Source organism: Macrobrachium nipponense, chromosome 41, assembly GCF_015104395.2.
Source record: "Macrobrachium nipponense isolate FS-2020 chromosome 41, ASM1510439v2, whole genome shotgun sequence".
Lineage (NCBI taxonomy): Eukaryota > Metazoa > Arthropoda > Malacostraca > Decapoda > Palaemonidae > Macrobrachium > Macrobrachium nipponense.
This window is the reverse complement of record NC_061102.1, coordinates 22,795,046-22,815,220: the sequence shown is the minus strand read 5'-3', so window position 1 is coordinate 22,815,220 and position 20,175 is coordinate 22,795,046. Positions and strand designations below refer to the sequence as shown.

Genomic DNA, 20,175 nt, shown 5'->3' with positions numbered 1-20,175 from the left:
GTCTGGAGAATACTGATTAAGATATTTCTTGGAAAGGTGGCAAGGGGCCTCTTCTTCAGTTTAGTTGTGTGTTCGAGGTTTTGCCCTTCTTAGAAGGACCAATTTAAGAAGTGGTGAAATAGATGTTAGTCAACAAAACCTAGGTAATCCAGATAAACTAAAGAAATGATAGCAAATGCTAAAAGGCAGAAGTTTACGATGAACAAATAAACAAGTAGAAAATCAAAACATTTGAACACAATCGGTCAGGATCAGGCTTCAACTGGATAGAACCCGCTTAAGGATGGTCCCATCCTAATAGGGTTACAATGGGTTGTTGCCATGGAGGTCAGATATGTATGCCCAAGGCACCTTTACGAAGTAGCCCTATGTGCGAGCTCTCTCTCTCTCTCTCTCTCTCTCTCGTGGGGGGCTATGGTATTAATTTGTCCTTACCACGGAATATCAGATTTTGCCATAGCTTGTTGATGTGTGAATTTGACTGTAGGTATGATGTCCTCTGAAGGCCTCTCTCTCTCTCTCGTTGGGGATATGGTGTTAATTTGTCCTTACCATGAAATATCAGATTTTGCCATAGGCGAATAAATATTTTTACTATGCTTGTTTATGTGTGAATTTGACTGTAGGTATGATGTCCTCTGAAGGCCTCTCTCTCTCTCTCTCTCTCTCTCTCTCTCTCTCTCTCTCTCGTGGGGGCTATGGTATTAATTTGTCCTTACCATGGAATATCAGATTTTGCCATAGGTGAATGAATATTTTTACTATGCTTGTTTATGTGTGAATTTGACTGTAGGTATGATGTCCTCTCTCTCTCTCTCTCTCTCTCTCTCGCTCTCTCAGGCGTCGTTAAATACTTGTGTTATCAGGGTACCACACCATTTTCCTCGTTCCTCGAGTGACCTTTGAAGGGCCAGTCATAGAATATTGCCAGAGAATTATTCGTGGTTCCTCGACTTTCTTTATTGCTTCTCGTCATAACATCCAACACCGTGCCCTTGGGATAGAGCATCTGCAACTTCTTTAGCCTGTCCAGCGAGATTCTAAAATCCAGGTGTGTCAGATTCTAAGTTTCTGTCCAACATGTGTGGTTCCTCTCTTTATATGAATTCCTTATGGCCTATAATCAGTTTTCATTTGATTATGCTGTCTCAGTAAAAAAAATTGTTTACATAATCGGGATCCGTAAAACTCGCAAGCACCGTACGGAGCTGGTGCTGTCCTTTCATTCCTTTTAATGTACCTCCGTTCGTATTCTTTCTTCCATCAAGCTTTCCTCCGCTTCTAAGAATTGCTTCATAGTGCAGCTGCCAGATTTTCCTTCTGTTAGACCTATGTAACCCTTTACCTCAATTTTCCCTCTCAGCACTGAATGACCTCATAGGTCTGATCGCTTGGCATTCGGCCTAAGTTGTATATTCTATTCTATACTCTATTTTTTTCCATCTGTCCATCCGCCTGTGGTGTTTTCGCATGGTAACACTGCGTCCCAGGCTGTAAATAGTTACGCTTGCGTAAGTTTTAGGTAAATAAAAGAATATCTGGGTGTACATTTGCAACTGAAAAGTTTTTAAATAATTTACTGTATGCGAATTACACCGTTAAGATTCGAAATAGGATATTATTTAAAGCCCGGGAAGCAGTGTTACCATGCGCAAACACCATAGGCGGATGGACAGATGGAAAAAAACAGAGTATAGTTAAGGCCTCATCGGGACATGGAGATTCTTGCAGAATAAAAATAAGCAGTAGAGCAACATTGCCGTTTTAGCCTAGGCAGTGAATGATGTACTTGATATTTAATCGACTGTGGTGGTCCCCAGCTATGTTCGAATGAGTATATCTCCTGGAAAATGCTAGCAATGGTAAATTTCCTTTGATTGTGTAGAAAGAACACAAGATCTATTCTTTTCCAAATATGGAAAGAGTAGGAACTCGGACATCAGAAGGGGAAAAATTCCTGAGACGAGTTTCCAGTAGTACTTCCTAGGCCTTAACTCACCTTAAATATTTTATCTCCGCGCAAGAATGATAAAAAAAAATTCCTCTTAGCGGGAGCTAATTCTCAAGGGCGTAATTAGGCTCGTGCTATGTGGACATGAAAGTATTTTCTTTCCCCCTCCCAGCCCCTCCCTTGGAATCGTACACACAAAATTTGGGGAGGCGGGTAGGGGGTCTGACTTTTGGGGGGGATCAAGAGGAGGGGTTCGAATTCAGCCAATCAGGAGTACCAGTAGAAAGGTGTGTCGTGTCAGCTGTTTGAGTTGCCAAGCACTGGATAATAACCTCCAATTCTTCCAGTCCCATTCAGATTGTGCTGAGCAAGTGATTGCTCTCTTTTTTTAGCATATTTTTGTTTTGCTAGCACTTGACCAATACGCAGATCAAGGACGCTCATTGATAGATTTCCCCGGCCGAAAGGGAGATAAGAAGGGGAGATATATAGCAATGTCTCTGGCGATGATCTGCCAAGCCCTCCCCGAGCCAGCCGAGCAGCAGACCACACGACTACACACACACAAGAGCTCGCCCTTCTCTTTCGTCAGCTCACTGCTCAGTCTGTCAGTTGCTCTCGCGGCAGTAAAGTGTGAAAGAGGCTATCTTCCCCCCATTTTAAAACGAGTCGGCAAACATGGTGAACGCCAAGCTAATCTTCGGTGGAATCGAGGGGTGAGTTGTTCGAGAATGTTTTATTGCCACACAAAAGAATGAACGCCGCCTTGTCCGCCAGCGAAGAATATAAACAAACGCTTATATCGATTTTCTCTTTATTTTCCACAGATCACAACTTTCGTTCACGCAAGCATTGCCTCAGACGTGGCAGCTGATAATGCATTTAATATTTTCCAGCGAATATATTAATATAAAAGAACGTTACGAATGTTTGTTTACATTTCTGACGAACTTGACTTTAGCAGACGACGCTCTTGTCATTCCGTAGTGGGAAATCCCGCCTATTTTCCCTCGATAGTCAGACTGATGCCTTTCCGTTTTCCTAAACTTTTTGGGGTGATGCATTTTCTCTTGTGTTTACGGGAGAGTTTGTATATTTTCCATGATATTCTTAAGAAGGTATCTTTTTTCTCCAATATTTAAAGGGAATATATCCACAGGTAATTGAATAATTCGGATTTCTTTAAAAATTAAAAAAAAAATTGCTTGCTGAGTACCGTTCCATGACATAGCTCCATTGCAGTTTAGGTTTTGTTAGTGGACTGCCATTATATATATATATATATATATATATATATATATATATATATATATATATATAAATTATATAGAATACTCATTAGACAGGGAAAAGCGACAAGCACTTTTAAACGTCAGCTTCATATCAAGTCCACATTCGGTATTATTATATAAAATTAGAATAATAATTTGCGATAGAAATCAAATCCGTAACCCTTTTTCCAGGCTTTGGGCGCTCAAGGGAGGAGGGCATGTTGTGCCATGTCTCCAGTCCCCAGGTCAAGTTGAAAGTGATTCACCTTGTACCGGGACTTGTGTGTTTGTTCGTCACCAGTTCTCCACTTCTTTATCTTTATTGTCTAGTTGGCCGGAATCGGTGGTTTGTAGTTTCATTGTTAAATTACGATTGTGTGTATTTTTTTTCGGTTGTATTGCATCAATTTCTCTTATCGTTATTAATATGCAAAGTTTTGTTTTATTGCTAAATGGTAAATCACGATTAACAGAAATTGTTTTACCGTGCGTTTTGCTTTTAGAATTCGGCAGGTTTCACGAAAAAAATGGGCCACAAATATCATGCTGTTTTGTGTCACAGTTTGGCAAATGATGATATGCATATAACCTTTTCCTTTGATGTTACTTAGCATATGCAAACTAGGTCAGATGCAGGAATAAGCGCTAAAAGCAACCAGATGTTTAGCAAAGCTACCGTCTTAGGCAGAGCTAATTTGTTAGTGACCTTAAGAATGGTTATTCTTGTTGTTAGAAAGATCCATACTTCAGCTATTCAACTCCTAATGTCTGATCTCATATAAGAGATCTGTCCCAGATATTGTTCCATTTATCAGTGGCATCCGCCTTAAGGAACTGTTCTTTTTTATCTGCATACTTCTCTTTTTTTATGTTTTCTTCAGCTGATCTTATCAGGTTAGGTGAGCTGTTTCTTTGACATGGCCAGTACTTATTTATCAGATCAGTTCTGTATAGCAGAGGTATTCTTCTGCCAAGAGCAGCGTGTGTTGAGCAGAGCGGCTCTGTAAAGCAGGGCTGATCAGTTCTGCCAAGAGTAGTTCGTATTGAGCAAAGCTGCTCTGTAAAGGAGGCCTAATCAGTTCTGAAGACAAGAGCAGTTCGTACTCAGCAGAACTGCTCTGTAAAGTAGGGCTAATCAGTTCTTGTGATCTTGTGACAAGAGCAGTTCGTATTGAGCAGAGCTGTTCTGTAAAGCAAGTCCATTCTATAAAATCTGCCTCTCACGGTTCAGAGTCGTCAAATGAAACACTCTCTCTCTCTCTCTCTCTCTCTCTCTCTCTCTCTCTCTCTCTCTCTCTCTCTCTCTCTCTCCTTCTATGAAGGGACGTCTTAACGCTCAAGTTCGATGGAAGCAGCCGTTAATTATGCCGTTTCAGCGCCATGTTCACCTAACTAACCTTGGCCCCAAGTCCTGCAGTGTTGCAACGATGTTACCTTTTAGGGTACTGCAGAAGTCGTTTGCCTTTTGTTTACTCTTGAAGAGTTGAATGGATTAGGGGAAAAAAAATGCTCGTACTTGATTTTTTTTCTTAGTTGCCTTTTGGTTTAAATCACCGTCTATGTTTATTTTAGCTGTTACGGTATGACGGGGTTTTATTATAGCTATATACGATACATCATTTTCCTTGCTAGCGATTCTCTCTCTCTCTCTCTCTCTCTCTCTCTCTCTCTCTCTCTCTCTCTCTCTCTCTCTCTTCACAATCAAATTAAAGTTGTATTTTACTTGTAAGTTGCATACTGACAGTATTGCTTGGTGCGATTTGTGTATGATAGTTTAGAAAAATATAGTATTGATTTCTTCGTAAACGTGTGAGAAATAATTTTGTGAGAGCTAAATCGTTGTTGTTTCTCAATTGTTTTTAAGAGCATCAACGTATATATATATATATATATATATATATATATATATATATATAGATATCCTATATATATATATATATATATATAGATAGATATCCATATATATATATATTCTATATATATATATATATATATATATACACAAACGTGTGTGTGTGCGTGTGTGCATGTATGCCTGCACGATGCTAAATATGTGTTCACTAATTTGTTTACTAAACATGCAATTCACATAGTGCTTCCTCTCGAACGCACATTCCCCCATTAAAAAAAAATAGTTGAAAGATAATAACATTCCTCCAGTTCAGGTTATGTCAGGGCACAAAAGCACTTTTAATCATTAGAAATTTGATAAGCAAATTAAAAATTCTTTATCGCATTTTTACTTAGATAAAGTGATCCAGAAAATCCCTTCCCGAGTTATTTCCTCCATTTCGTCTGTTGTAGTTCTTTGCAGAAGTTAAGACAACGATATGTGATGAGAGTTATCGCCTGATCATTATTGCTTAATCTTCTTTTCAATACAAACAAACAAGCTTAATCTTGTTAGAAATTGTCTGGTGTGTATTCGGTAATGTGTACAAAATTCTATTGTTATTTTTGGGACATTCACGCAAGTAGCTGTTAGATGGTTAGACGTAATGCTAGTGGGGTATTTTTGGAGGCTTTTAAATTAACGTTCACTGGAAATACGAGGTTATAACTGACTTAGGTCACCGATGCTCCTATGTTTAAGGATTTGGAGGCGATAATGATACTGGTAAAAAGAAGGGATGACTACCAAAACAAGGCGTGTTCCGACCTCCAGCTAACTCGAGACACCTGTAAGATTTTCTCCCTCACACAGTAGTTGCAAACATTATATCCCTAAGTTAACGTGAAGTGGTCTTTGTACTTAATACTCATACTTAACACTACTCATACTAACAACAAGGATCAAATAAAAAGGGCACAAATTAAACACGTCCTATATTCTGTTATAAGTAGAAATACAAAATAACTGAACGTAAACATAGCCTAAATTCAGTAAACCAAATCAATTAAAACCTACGAAAATCTATGGTCAAATAGAGCGTTGTTTCACCAATGAAAATTAAAATGAATACGCTATATTAGAAATTATTTTTCTGTACTGTTCAACATACACACTATTTTTTTTTTTTTTACATTTTCATTCTAATAAATAAATCATAAATATCCTATCCTGAAATTCTTGTATCGTTAACTCAACGCGAAACAACCTTTTTCAGACCTTTTTAGGCTTTTCCATAGACCTTTCCTACACACACAGGAACAAGAAGAAAACAACAACATGGTAGTCTGTAGGCTTACTCCCCGATTAAGCGAAATTTTTGTTGTTGTAAGTTAGCCTACGATTTTTTACTAAATGGTTTGGTCTTGTTGAGAGAATAGGACAGGGATTCCTGGTATTTTTATTATTGGAAGTTTTAACCCAGTTCAGTTATTGTGGATGAATTCAAATCTAAAAAAAAATTCACAAATAAAACATGTAAAACTCTGCTATTGATTAGTATGAATATATAAGGGCATTTACAAGTGATATATAAATAAATAAGGGCATTCACAGGTTAGGTATATCTTAGTTTTACCAGACCACTGAGCTGAGTAACAGCTCTCCTAGGGTTGGCCCGAAGGATTAGAATTTTTTTTACGTGGCTAGGAACCAGTTGATTACTTAGCAACGGGACCTACAGCTTATTGTGGAATCCGAACCACATCATATCGAGGAATAAATTTTTAATCACCAGATATAAATTTCTCTGGTTCTGCATTGGCAGCAGCGAGGAGCGAACTCGGCCTACCAGGTAGATAGGCGGGTATGCAAACCACTCGTCCAGTGAGGTACTAGGGTATTCATAAGTAATATATGAATATATAAGGGCATTCATATGTAATATGTTTGTTTCTTAAATGAAAAATTATATATTTATATATATATATATATATATATATATATATATATATATGAGTATTTATAAAATAATGTAAAAAGTCAAAGTTTGTGATTCTTACCACATTATATATAGATTGATTTTAAAAAAGTCAAAGTTTGTGATTCTTACCACATTAAAAAATATAGAGAGAGTCTCATATCTCGAGAGAAATGAATTGAATTTAAGTTTCAGTAACTCCATTAGCATCATCATTATCATTGTCAGTGTCATTATCATTGTCATTTTAATCATTATCAGAGGGACCGGTAAGAACTCGTTCGTTATCTGTGCTTCTGAAATCATTGACCTCCGAAAGCAGGACTAAGAAATAGGTCAGGAATGTAATATATAAAGATAAACGATGTTTATCAACCAAAGATCTTCTCTCTGTGGTCAGTTAAATTAAGAATTGATACTTCTGGCTCATAATTTCATAATTATTAGGCTTTGCTCCTCATGTGCGCCTCAGTGGCGTGATCAGTATGGTCTTGGCTGCCACCTCGGTGACCGCGAGTTCGATTCTCGGGCATTCCACTGAGGTGTGAGAGATGTGCATTTCTGGTGATAGAAGTTCGGTGTCGACGTGGTTCGGAAGTCACGTAAAGCCGTTGGTCCCGTTGCTGACTAACCACTGGTTCCATGCAACGTTATCGTTTTGTGTGTGTGTGTTCGTCAATTACCAACTTGGAAATCGTATTACATTTAGGAATGCCAGCGCAGGTTACATTATCCGTACATTCTCCGAATTACTGTAGATAAACAAAAATATTGTTGTTAACCTTTTTCTTTTTTGTTTACATAATCATTGGTGTCATGTGAAGCAAAAGATAAGTGTGCTTGTTGTATGATGCAACACGTGCAGTTGATATGATTTTTTAATCTGTAGACTAATCGTTCGACTTTACAGTACTTGCTTTAGAATAGAATTCTGAAATGAGATAAAATGTTGTGTTTTCCGTAAGTGAACCTTATAAAGTCAGACCTATTATGATAGTTTATTACATAAACATATGTCTAATATCGATTAAAAATGTGTCTCTATACATGACTCCATTTTTCATGATGAAATAGAAAAATTTCATTAAAATAACAAATTTTTTTTTACCGTCAATTAATTTTTACGTGATTCGCATTCTAAAGATTAATTATCAAACGTCGATGTGTTTAGTTTCTGTCAGGCAGCATTCTAAAGATTAATTATCAAACGTCGATGTGTTTAGTTCTGTCAAGGCAGCAAATTCCTGAGATGTATACTAGTGTTGCAGAAGCCCCGGTTATTTTTTTTTTTTTTTGCCATGCCCCAAGGTTAGCTTAGGTTAGTTTACTTCAAAGACGTATCCTAGAGGTAATTTGGGTGTGGGAAACAGAATGAGATCATTTTCAAGAAAATTCTATAGTTAGATTTTGAGATATGGCGTCCCGTTTGTCAGGGAAGGTTCGTTTTTTTTTATCATTTTTTTTTTTTTACGTTCAACTTATCAGGTTGCTAGGAAAAATATAGTACATATACATACATGGAAATACATATACACAGTCAATAACGATTTTCACCTTACCTTGGGAATAAATTACACCTAGTTAGAATTATTGTTGATAAGTGCATAGGCCAAGGTTAGGATTCGAACTTGTTTCCTTTCTTTAGGTACAGTGGTAGACTGACGACTTATCCATTCGGCTCGGCTATGGAGAGGCACTTATTATTTATGAATTCCCTTGGGGGTAATGTATTCCCAAGGGTGAAGTGAAATCGATATTCAGTGATATTTGTGGTTTGAAATATTTGAGTATGCATACGTAAATGCATACATTATATATTATATATATGTATATATTATATATGATTGCTTTACATGACTTATATTTACAAATAGACACACAGCCGTGTTGTTCATAAGTTAGTCAACACTAAATATGTACAGACAGAGTAAAGAGACTGTGTCATACAGGATAACTGCTTTAGTAAATAACCATTTCCATATCCAACGCTCTGAGTGACACAGCTTACTAATTCGCAATTATTGCTGCAGTTACATAATCATTATTAATTTAAAGTGATAAGCATTGTTTAGTCATAAAGTTCTGTTACGTGCAGGCTTCATAGATGCTCCGTTGAAAAAACAGTACTTAAAATGGAAATGTAAGATCCTTGCGTAAATTTCAACCTAGATTGTATACAGCATTTATGTTTACTTTCTAATTTTTTTTAAATCGAGCTTCGATTCTGCAACGTTTACAAAAATTCCATGTGCCGTACTTAGGAGGTTTTCTTTGGAGTTTCCTTAAATGCATTTCATATAATACATTCCTCATTTATGCATTTATGCATCACGGAAACTTTTTTTTTATTTTTTCACATGTGATTTGGGTGAAGTATACTTATTTTCTGATATTGTCTTTCCAATTGTAATATTCTTTTGCTTAGAATCAAATAAAATATAGAGACAGTGACAATTCAATCTTCTGATTTGGCTAACTGGACATCAAATACTGTGCATTACTGGTTTTGATAATGCGTTTCTCCAAACACCACTAGCATACTTGGCCAAATGGTCCGACCTACAGAAGAGGGTGCCTCAGTAGCGTGATCGGTTTGATCTTCGCCTGCCACCTCGGTGGCCGCGAGTTCGATTCTCGGGCATTCCATTGAGGTGTCAGAATGTGTATTTCTGGTGATAGAAGTTCACTCTCGACGTGGTTCGGAAGTCACGTAAAGCCGTTGGTCCCGTTGCTGAATAACCACTGGGGCCATGCAACTTAAAAACACCATACAAACAAACAAACAGAAGAGGCGACCAATCTAGCCTAAACTGGACCAAGATTGGTTCACTCAGGGGCTAACTACCAGTTGAGTTTTATTGTCCTGGACAATCGACCAAGCCATTCAGACTTCGCCGTAATCCCATGCCCCACATTTCCACGTGAAAATGACTGTTAACATTTTACTGCTATCGTCTATCTTGAGGAACGTCGTGACCAAAGAGATGTCTCATTATCAAACTTGTCATTTCACCATTTTCTTCGCTTTTTATTTCATTGAAGGCTATTGGTTCAAATGCAGTGTCGTGATGCTGTCGCAGCTGGGGACCTGTTGACGTTCAGGTCTCTCTCTCTCTCTCTCTCTCTCTCTCTCTCTCTCTCTCTCTCTCTCTCGTTAATGTTAGCTTATAGTACGTCGACGGTCCGTGTAAGATTAACAGAGTGGACATTTTATGATTCTTACATATTGGTAAAATTAAAAATTACAACGTTCAAGGAGTTTATACTTTCACTGTGAGAATGTCGTAAAGATTTAATTGATTTTATAGATGTATACACACACACACACATACACACACACACACACACACACACACACACACACATATATATATATATATATATATATATATATATATATATATATATATATATGTGTGTGTGTGTGTGTATGTGTGTATGTGTGTGATTTGGGTGAAGTACACTTATTTCTGATATTGTCGTTCAGCTCTCTCTCTCTCTCTCTCTCTCTCTCTCTCGTTAATGTTTTAACTTATAGTACGTCGACGGTCCGGGTAAGATTAACAGAGTGGACATTTTATGATTCTTACATATTTGGTAAAATTAAAATTACAACGTTCAAGGAGTTTATACTTTCACTGTGAGAATGTCCGTAAAGATTAATTGATTTTATGGATGTATACACACACACACACACACACACACACACACACACATATATATATTATATATTATATATATATATATATATATATATATATATATATATATATATTATATATATTGCCCATCTCTTACGGCCTTTGCCTCATCTTCCACTCACATCTTCCTTTTTAGTTTATAGCCTAGGTCCAACAAGTACAAAAAAGAGAGGTAGGGTAGAAGAAGAAAAAGAGGGTTTTCGGCCTTTTCGCGGGGGGGGGGGGGGGGCGGGGGGGGGGGGGAGAGAAGTAAGCGAATTCTAAAGCTTGGTAGCTGAGGAAAACAAACAACCAATGATCGGTAATTTCCACAAAATGGTTAAAAGTGAGAAGACGTGGACTGATGGGTGTTACAAGTCTGCTTGACATTTTGAACTCTGTCGATGTGCGCAACGGAGCATTGACCGAGTCAGTGCTTATCGGGGAGAGAGAGACAGAGAGAGAGAGAGAGAGATAAGTGGGTGGACATCGTTGCGATGTAGAGAGAGAGAGAGGAGAGGCTCCGTTACGTTGGAGAGAAAGACATACGAGAGAACAGGAGATACTTTGCCAGTGCTTGAGAGCAAGATCTTACAAAGATATGCCAATATGTAAGGCTTGCAGCGTTAAGAACCGTTGAGAAAAAAAGATATTACGACATCCAAGCGAAGATCCTAATTTATTCACTTACTTATTTAGTTGTTCGAGCTGTGTGATTTCACAAAGACCAGTTTGGAGCTGAATACGCAACCAAAATTTACAAGCGTTACAAGAATTTCCGTTCCATTGTATTCTCGACCCACTTTCTGTGGAGTTTCATTCAATGCACTCTGTTTAGTACAGCCTCTTTTGTTTTCATCAGACACTCCGAAAAATTGAATGCGAGTGGCCATGGAAGTGCGTAGTACTGTCTGGGTCCATTGAACTTGACTAGGTTTTTGGATCCTCGGTCAGATAAGCTCACAAAATCAGCGACTACAGATGACGAAAGAAAGTACGAAACTGAGCGGCAGCTGAAGAGAACAGAGTGCCTCAGTGGCGTGGTCGGTATGGTGTTGGCGTGCTACCTCGTTGGCCGCGAGTTCCATTCTCGGGCATTCCATTGAGGAGTGAGAGATGTGTATTTCTTGTGATAGAAGTTCACTCTCGATGTGATTCGGAAGTCACTTAAAGCCGTTGGTCCCGTTGCTGAATAACCACTGGTCCATGCAACATAAAAGCACCATACAAACAAACAAACAATAATGATGATGATGATAACCTTACAAGATCACAATATCAAATGACATACAAATCTCATCCATTGGGATTTCAGTGGTCCGAGATAGCGTCGATTGTAGACAATTGATTGAAAATTAATTGTAAATAGTTTGATATTGGGTAGCATTGGAATACTTCTAGAGGGCTGATTTTTCTCCCAAAGAAAGGTAGTTCGGGGATAACTTCTAGAAGGTTAATTTTTTTTTCAAAGCAGGGACTATGTTCAAAGAGAATTATGATTAAACCAGTTTTAGATAGAAAACCAGACATTTTTGCATATATTTACCCCGTTTGCCTTTATATTTTTATATGCAGTATGTAATATCCACAGTGAAAATATACATCTTGGGAAGAAATTTACTGCGCTTTGTCAGTATGCAAACAAACAAGCAAACAATAAATACCAAGGTGGAAGGAATAAAGCCACAAAGAGCAAATTGGTTTAAAAGAACCGTACAGTGAATGTCAGATTGGGTTAAAAGAACCGTACTACACTGACTGACAGATTCCCCAGAGATACCAAGAGTGACGCCAGACAAAATATTCCCCCAAATTCTTACAGAGTTGACCGACCAAACGTCAGTGAGATAAGAAAGTCCCCAGCAGGTCACTCGTTATGAGAGTCATTCTTTTGAACCGAAAAAAAGTCTGGGACTTAAAATTGTATGATATAATTGGGTGAACGCTCAAATACTGTATCCATTGTAGAAAGCTAAAGATAATTATTGGACAATAGTTTGATGTTTAAGGTCGGGTTCCCTTCTTTTATTTGCAAATCATATTGATCTTGTTAAGAACCAGGTTTAGCATGAATATTGGATGATTTGTTTTTGTTATTCACATTTTGTGCTACCGTATAAAAAGGCTATTTTCTATCTGTATAGGTCATTTTAGCCGGGCAGATGCTCATTGTTTTTCCCGAGATCTTATTGCGTCACACAGCTGGTTAGGTCTGTGTATTCCTGGAACTCGGCGAGGAAGCGATCACGTGGAGTAGAATACGTGAGATTACACTTGTTGCTCTTGACCGAAAGTGCTGGTGTCTTCGAACGGCCAACATTTCCGAGTAATTAACAGACAACGTTTTGTGTTGCGCGCTGATAATTATGGACACTTTAATTACGTTGGGGAAACAAACTATATTATAGTAAGTAATGGCCTGTGTCTTCTAATTGTTAAGAAGGCTGTCTCTATATAGTTAGTTATTTTATTGACAAAAAATATACAATTATTAGTACAAATTTGTCCACAAAGAGACATAATACAAAATAAACAAACTGGGCAGTAATCTCTTCTGTTCATGCAAATACATGACATACAAAGAAAAATACGACATCAAGAAAAATACAACTTTAAGCGCAAATAACGTAAGCCTATAAGACCATATTAACAAAGGGACCTTAAATACAGAGAAAAAAAACGTAGTCACATCACTATCCAGTATCAAGTTCTAACACACATAATGATATTCTCAGTATCGGGACTTTGAGAGGGAATGACTTCAGAAAGTGGAAAAAAGGGAGATTATGTAATCAGATGGCGATAGTTGCTCTTTATTGCCATCGTAATATGATTGATTTGTATCAGATGGTTCCACCACATCCGTAAAGATCTTCGCAAAAAGAAGAAAAAAAGTTTTTCGATTATGATTCGTTGCAGTTTTTGTATTAGTACTTTTGTATTTGGTTGTTTTGGTTCTTGTGACATCCTCCATAACTATATCGGTTTTTCCATCTGTCCACCCGCCTGTGGTGTTTGCGTGTGGTAACACTGTGTCTCGGACTTTAAATAGTTACGCTATGTGTAAGTTTTAGGTAAATAAAAGGATATCTGGGAGTACATTTGCAACTGAAAGTGTTTTAATAAATTACAGTATGCGTATTACACCGTTAATATTCGAAATAGGATATTATTATTATTGTTGAATGTAAGCAATGTAACTACGTAAAGCCGGGACGCAGTGTTACCATACGCAAACACCACAGGCGGAGGACAGATGGAAAAAAAAACAGAGTATAGGGTGTGTATAGTGAAGGTCTTATGTGACATATCCATTTTTGGATCAAGTTCTTCCAAGCCATGATTTGACGATGCTTGTTCCCTGGCTGTCCAAACCTGAGAGAGAGAGAGAGAGAGAGAGAGAGAGAGAGAGAGAGAGAGAGAGGAGTAGAGAGGAGGGGTGGGGGGGACCAAACCTACTCAGAATTTTGTTCTGCTTTGATTCATTTTCCTTGAGAACTGCATGAACTGTTGAAAGAATCAAGGTTTGGTGCAAAACATTTTGGCTATGTGGCGTTTCCTCCTTTCCCAACCTAATAGAATACTTAGTAATATCTTCTGAAACAGACCACCATCCCAGTTTCTAAGCTCTTTCTTTGGCGCCTTCTTGTCCGCATCGGTATCCGTAACCATAACAAAAGTCATGATGATACCTGCACCTTTTCTTCGACTTTCAGTATATAGGTTCCTTCTGTATGAGTCTGCTCGAAGCATCAAGACTGGGTGGGGCATGGTGTTCAAATCTGAATACCAGTTAAGAACCTCATTCATGGTCGATGGGCGGTTTGTGTTCCTGTTAGCTATGCCTGAAGGCTGTTTTCTCTGTTAAAGTCGATGCTCACAGCAATTTTACTCTTCACTACATCGCGGGGCGAGGATGATGTCTGTTGCTTCTTGAATGTTTAATACGTATATTTTGATTAGGCCGTAATATTTTTATTTGAGATGTGAATTCTCTTTAACTGTGATAAGGTTTCATTTTTTGGGGATGCAAACTTTTAGATATGATTTCCAAAAACTTTGCTTCTTGCTGTCTTCAGTTTAGTTAGAAACATATGTGAGGAGTTTATGTTGTTTCAACGTTTATCTTTTTTATACGTTGTGTGACAAGATGATCTCGTTATTTATTTGCTTGACGGGTAATTACGTTTAGTCTGATAAAAATAATCTGATCTGATTTGTAAAATTAACCTACGTCCTACATTCACCTTTCGGAATATTATGTTCCTCTCTCTCTCTCTCTCTCTCTCTCTCTCTCTCTCTCTCTCTCTCTTCTCTCTCTCTCTGTCGATATATCATTTGTCATTCAGTCAAACATTTGTTGTTGCCAATATTATTGGGTTACTTCTATTCTCGTCTCGATCAGAAAGTTTGTTTTATTTTCGTCTGTTGTTCTTTAGTTGACCTTTATATGTTTGCTTGATTTTCACGTTACTTCTAAGCTTCTAGTTCTTCTCGTGTGAAATTCACTGATATCCTTTCCATTTTAATACTTTCCCAGTCTATATATAGATAGTCCTTAGTCCTTTTATGTTGTTCTGTCTTTTATTTATAAGTCGTTAATGTTTATTCAACATTTGCATTCCTGCTTGCCTTGCAATTCAACTTACATCATATTGTTTACAAATGCTTCTTTCATGTCCTCTTCCTTAAACCAGATTTTCCTTTCCCTTCTCTTCTTCTTCTTCTCCGTTTTCCTTCCCTTCCCCTGCCTTCGTGACACACATCCAAGCCTTCCCTTTCCTTCTCCCTCTCCCTCTCCCTCTCCCTCTCCCTCCCCCAGTCCACTGGGGAGCCTTTCACTCCTGCCGCTCGATAGGCACCAGTTCACTGCACTCTGTTGCACGAGAGTGAGGGATTCAAGATGAAGAAATCCTGCAACATGTTGCAACCGCAGGGTGAGGATCCTGTTTAGCAGTTGCATGCCGGGAGGCTTCTTCTCAGAGGGGTCTTCTGTCTGGGAGAAAACTGTCAGTTTAAAAAAAAAATAAATAAATGTAAACACGCTTTCGATGCGTTGTGCGTTCTGATTGATGGAGCAGGAAGTGGGTATTATTAGTGGCATCAGGATGATCAGTAATAACTGTTACTTAGCTGTGAGTATTTAGCAATTCTTTGCATACTTTTCATTACGAGAAGTATACTCCGGCTGTTGAGCGTTTGTACTGATATAACATGATTTGTAAAATCTCGAAGTGAATGAAATGAGACTGTGGTTTTTTTTAAATATATTTGCAGAAATGCAAATATATGATGAATATATTAAATGCAAATATATTAAAAAACTGAAAACTTACAATTAATAAAATAATTCATAATGTAAAATTGTCTTTTCTACTTTTTCTGAAAAAAACTATTGTGCCGGCTTTGTCTGTCTGTCCGTACTTTGTCTATCCACCCTCAGATCTTAAAAACTACTGAGGCTAGAGGGCTGCAAATTAGTATGTTGATCACCCAGCCACCAATCATCAAACATAACAAATTGCAGCCCTCTAGGCCAATTAGGTTTTATTTTATTTTCGGTTAAAGTTGGTCATAATCGTGCTTCTGCCAATGATATAGACCAGGCAACCATCGGGCCATGGTTCAAAGTTTCATGGGCCGCTGCTCGTATAGCATTATGCCGAGACCACCGAAAGGTAGATCTGTATTCGGTAGCCTTGATTATACGATGTACAGCAAACTCGATTGCGCCGAATAAACCTGGCGCATTTTTTTACTTTTTCTGGTCAACCTAATAATTAAGTTTGGACATCATTCGCATTGAGCAATAATCCAGCTTACAGAATTCGTTTTAGTTGTAATCAAAGGGGCTTCCAAAATATTATTTACCATTAATTAAACAAGTGCACATTGACTGCTCACTTTGAAATGGAAGTTTTAGAAACTATACCAGAATTTCCATTAATAAATAGATCACATTGTGGCACTTTCTTTAGCTCTAAATAGCCGTTATAGCGCCTCAGTGGCGTGACCGGTATGGTCTTGGCCTGCCACCTCAGTGGCCGCGAGTTCAATTCTCGGGCATTCCATTGATGGGTCAGATATGTGTATCTCTGGTGATAGATGTTCACTCTCGACGTGGTTCGGAAGTCACGTAAAGCCATTGGTCCCGTTGCTAAATAACCACTGGTTCCATGCAACGTAAAAGCACCATACAAACAAACAAACAATAAATAGCCGTTAGTGTTGGCAGGCAAAATCCGCCACGTATACACAGGAGTATACAAGTATATCAATACTGCGTTATGTGTCGTAAAGATAATACCGAACGTTGAATACAGGTAACCGAATGTTAGACGTGTGGGCTTGAACACCTGTCTGTTCTGGTATTCTGTAGCCATTTGTAGATTCACAGGTAATTGCCGTGGTTCGTTGACTCATAAGAGAAGATTATTACTTTTTAGTGAGCTAAGGACTCCTCTCCCATGTTCTGTTTTCACTGATCTCGTTAGTTCCTCGTAGGACGAGTGGGTTGCGTGCTCGCCTACCGACTCGTTAGTCGCGAGTTCGATTCCCGCTCTGCCAACGTGGAGTCAGAGGAGTTTATTTCTGGCGATTAGAAATAATTTTTCTCGATATAATGTGGTTCGGATCCCACAATAAGCTGTAGGTCCCGTTGCTAAGTAATCAACTGGTTCCTAGCCACGTAAAAATATCTGATCCTTCGGGCCAGCCCTAGGAGAGCTGTTAATCAGCTCAGTGGTTTGGTTAAACTAAGATATACTTTTAACTGAGTTAGTGTCGTAATTCATTCGGGCTGTGGCACTCATCATCGAAATTAATTTTTGAATTCCCACACCTAACTCATATTTAAGTCAGTTTAATTAAGTTTCTTATCAGTAGAGTTATAATCAAAGATTTTGTCTGCGGTGTTGAAAGAAAAACTATTTAGCTTCATATTCTTGCCATTAAAGATAGCCTAGGTTTACTGTCATACTCTCGTGACACGTCTAATAAAAAGCATTTTTACGAATCACAATAGTAATCTTCTTAATAAAACGCAATGATGTTTTTGCTATATATACCACAGATAATAAACTAGTAATAAACTGCACAGTCTGAACATTGGAGCAATGTAACGTCTGTGCATTCCATGCTACGCTGAACGGCAAATATTTTGCAAAGGAAAAAAAAAAGAAGAGAAATTCAAGGTTAGATCTCTCTCGTCTTATTGACTAAGACAGATGGGAGTGGCCACCCGCCCCAGGTGAAGGGGCGGTGTGTGTGTGAGTTATTAGTGTGCGTGGCGCCACGCTCAAAGAAACACCTGTCGCTTACACCTGTCGATTCCTGCACCTGTAAAATGGTTTCGGTGCCTTGATTGCAAGATGGGAATAAACATCGCGTTCCAAAACAGCGTGGGCTAATACATCATCTTTACGGTTATATCTCAGTTCCTCGTTGGACGAGTGGTTTTCGCGCTCGGCTACCAATCCGGTGGTCCAAGGTTCGATTCTCTGCTCGGCTAACGCGGAATCAGAGGAATTTATTTCTGGTGATACAAAGTCATTTCTTGATATAATGTGGTTCGGATCACACAATAAGCTGTAGGTCCCGTTGCTAGGTGACCAATTGGTTCCTAGCCACGTAAAAATATCCTTCGGGTCAGCCCTAGGAAAGCTGTTAATCAGCTCAGTGGTCTGGTAAAACTAAGATATACTTAACTTTTTTATTTTTACGGTTATGTCATGCGTAATGGGCCCCTTTTGTAAATATATCTCTCTAAATACTGGTAATTTTTTTGTCAGAAAATCATTGTTGTGGCTGGAGTCTCTGTTCCATAGGATTTTTTTTTTCGTCTCCTTTAGGCTTGGCCTACACACAAAGGCACTGTGATTTCCGTCGCCATCGGCCTTCCCTTGGAAACCCACCAAAAATTGTGACCCCAGTACCAAAAACTTCATTACTCAGGCGGGACATTTGTATATATCGAGAAAGAGCTCGTTGGCTGAACTCTTCAGAGTGCGGAAACTAAGTCAGTCAGTCAGTGAACTCTTCAGAGTGCAGAAACTCAGTCAGTCAGTGATGAGGTGGTGTAGGTCTGGGAGAGCGAATGGAAATAGTGGTACTACGTGGAGATAGTGAAGGGTAGGTGGTAGAAAAGAGGGAAGAGGAGTGAATAAAGAGAATGAGAGGGGGAGGGAAAATAGAAATAGCGGTACATAAGAGATGATTAAGGGTAAGGGGTGCAAAAGAGGCTGTGGAAAATAGAATGAAAACTGAGCGAAATAGTGATTAGTTAAGGTAGATATTACAAAATACGGTGGAGCAGAGAGAGAAAGAGAGAGAGAGAGAGAGAGAGAGAGATAGAGCGAGAGAGAGAGAGAGAGCAGAGAGAGAGAGAGAGAGAGAGAGAGAGAGAGAGAGAGAGAGAGAGAATGACAATTCTGCATTGGTTTTACGACTTTGAGGATAATACTTCATCACATCACTATTTTCTTTGAAATGCTTAGCAAATGGAAAGACCTGGCCATCATTTTTATAGGAAACAAATTAGGAAATATTAATCAGGCAGTTAAGTTACTCACTTGCATCATATTGCTTTTAGGTCGGTCAGAAGTGCAGTGGCTTTTCATTGAGGAGCAGATAACTGAAATTATGAATTACAGTTACACGTTTGTCGTTAATATTAGCAAAGGCTTGAGTGTTGTGTATTGCACTTGTTTTATGTAACTGAATTTAATCGAATTGCTTATGTAATGTGTAGTTAGATATTTTCGTACTATTGTCCTATTATATGTCAAAATTCCTTATAAGGTAACCTAAGAAGGGCAACCGAAAGAAATAGAGAAGGAATAAACTTTAAAAGAGGAGACATTGACTTTTACCAAGCACACATGAAGCCTGACTCATCCTATATCATATTACTCAAACAGGGCAGGGCCCACACCCCAAACCACCCTCCCCCACCACCCCCCAAAAAAGGCCGTTAGCTCACTAAGTGAGTGATGAGAGGAATATTATGTCATTACAGCGTGAGCCAGTTTGTTGCAAAAATATTGCAACAAATTAATTTTCTTGTAAACGTCGAAGAATCACATCAAAGTCCGTCGTAAATGTCTTGACTGTTTGATGAAATATAAATCCGAATTAATATTAGTTTTAGTTTGCGTTAGAGTTGCTCAGTTGATGGTTGTCCGTGGTTGCAATAAAGGCAATGAGAGTTCGAGGATGACTCGGTCAACCTTCAGCCATATTCCCTTTCGGATGAGGTTGTAATCTTTAATCTGAGAGGCTCCTGGTCAAGGGAAACAAAAGGGGAGAGAAAACATAACTTTTCGTTACGAAACCAATTCAAAGATCAAGGACAAATTATGATGGCCGCAGAATGACACGCCTAAAAGAGTGATTGTAAGGCTAATACTTAGATTGCGATTGCAAGGGTAAAAGTGTGGTTGTAAGGCTAGGTGAAAAGAGTGTGA

The 20,175-nt window shown here is 38.4% G+C and overlaps 1 protein-coding gene across 2 annotated transcripts in view; it reads left to right on the top strand.

Annotated features, from left to right (window-relative positions):
- Window positions 1–2,455: 2,455 nt before the first annotated feature.
- Window positions 2,456–20,175, top strand: part of LOC135212593 (N-acetyl-D-glucosamine kinase-like) — a 94,477-nt gene continuing 76,757 nt past the window's right edge. For both annotated transcript variants that reach the window (XM_064246149.1, XM_064246148.1), the window contains exon 1: window positions 2,456–2,667. In XM_064246149.1, coding sequence (XP_064102219.1) covers window positions 2,630–2,667 — 38 coding nt within the window. In that variant the 5' untranslated portion in view covers window positions 2,456–2,629. The remainder of the gene's footprint in view (window positions 2,668–20,175) is intronic.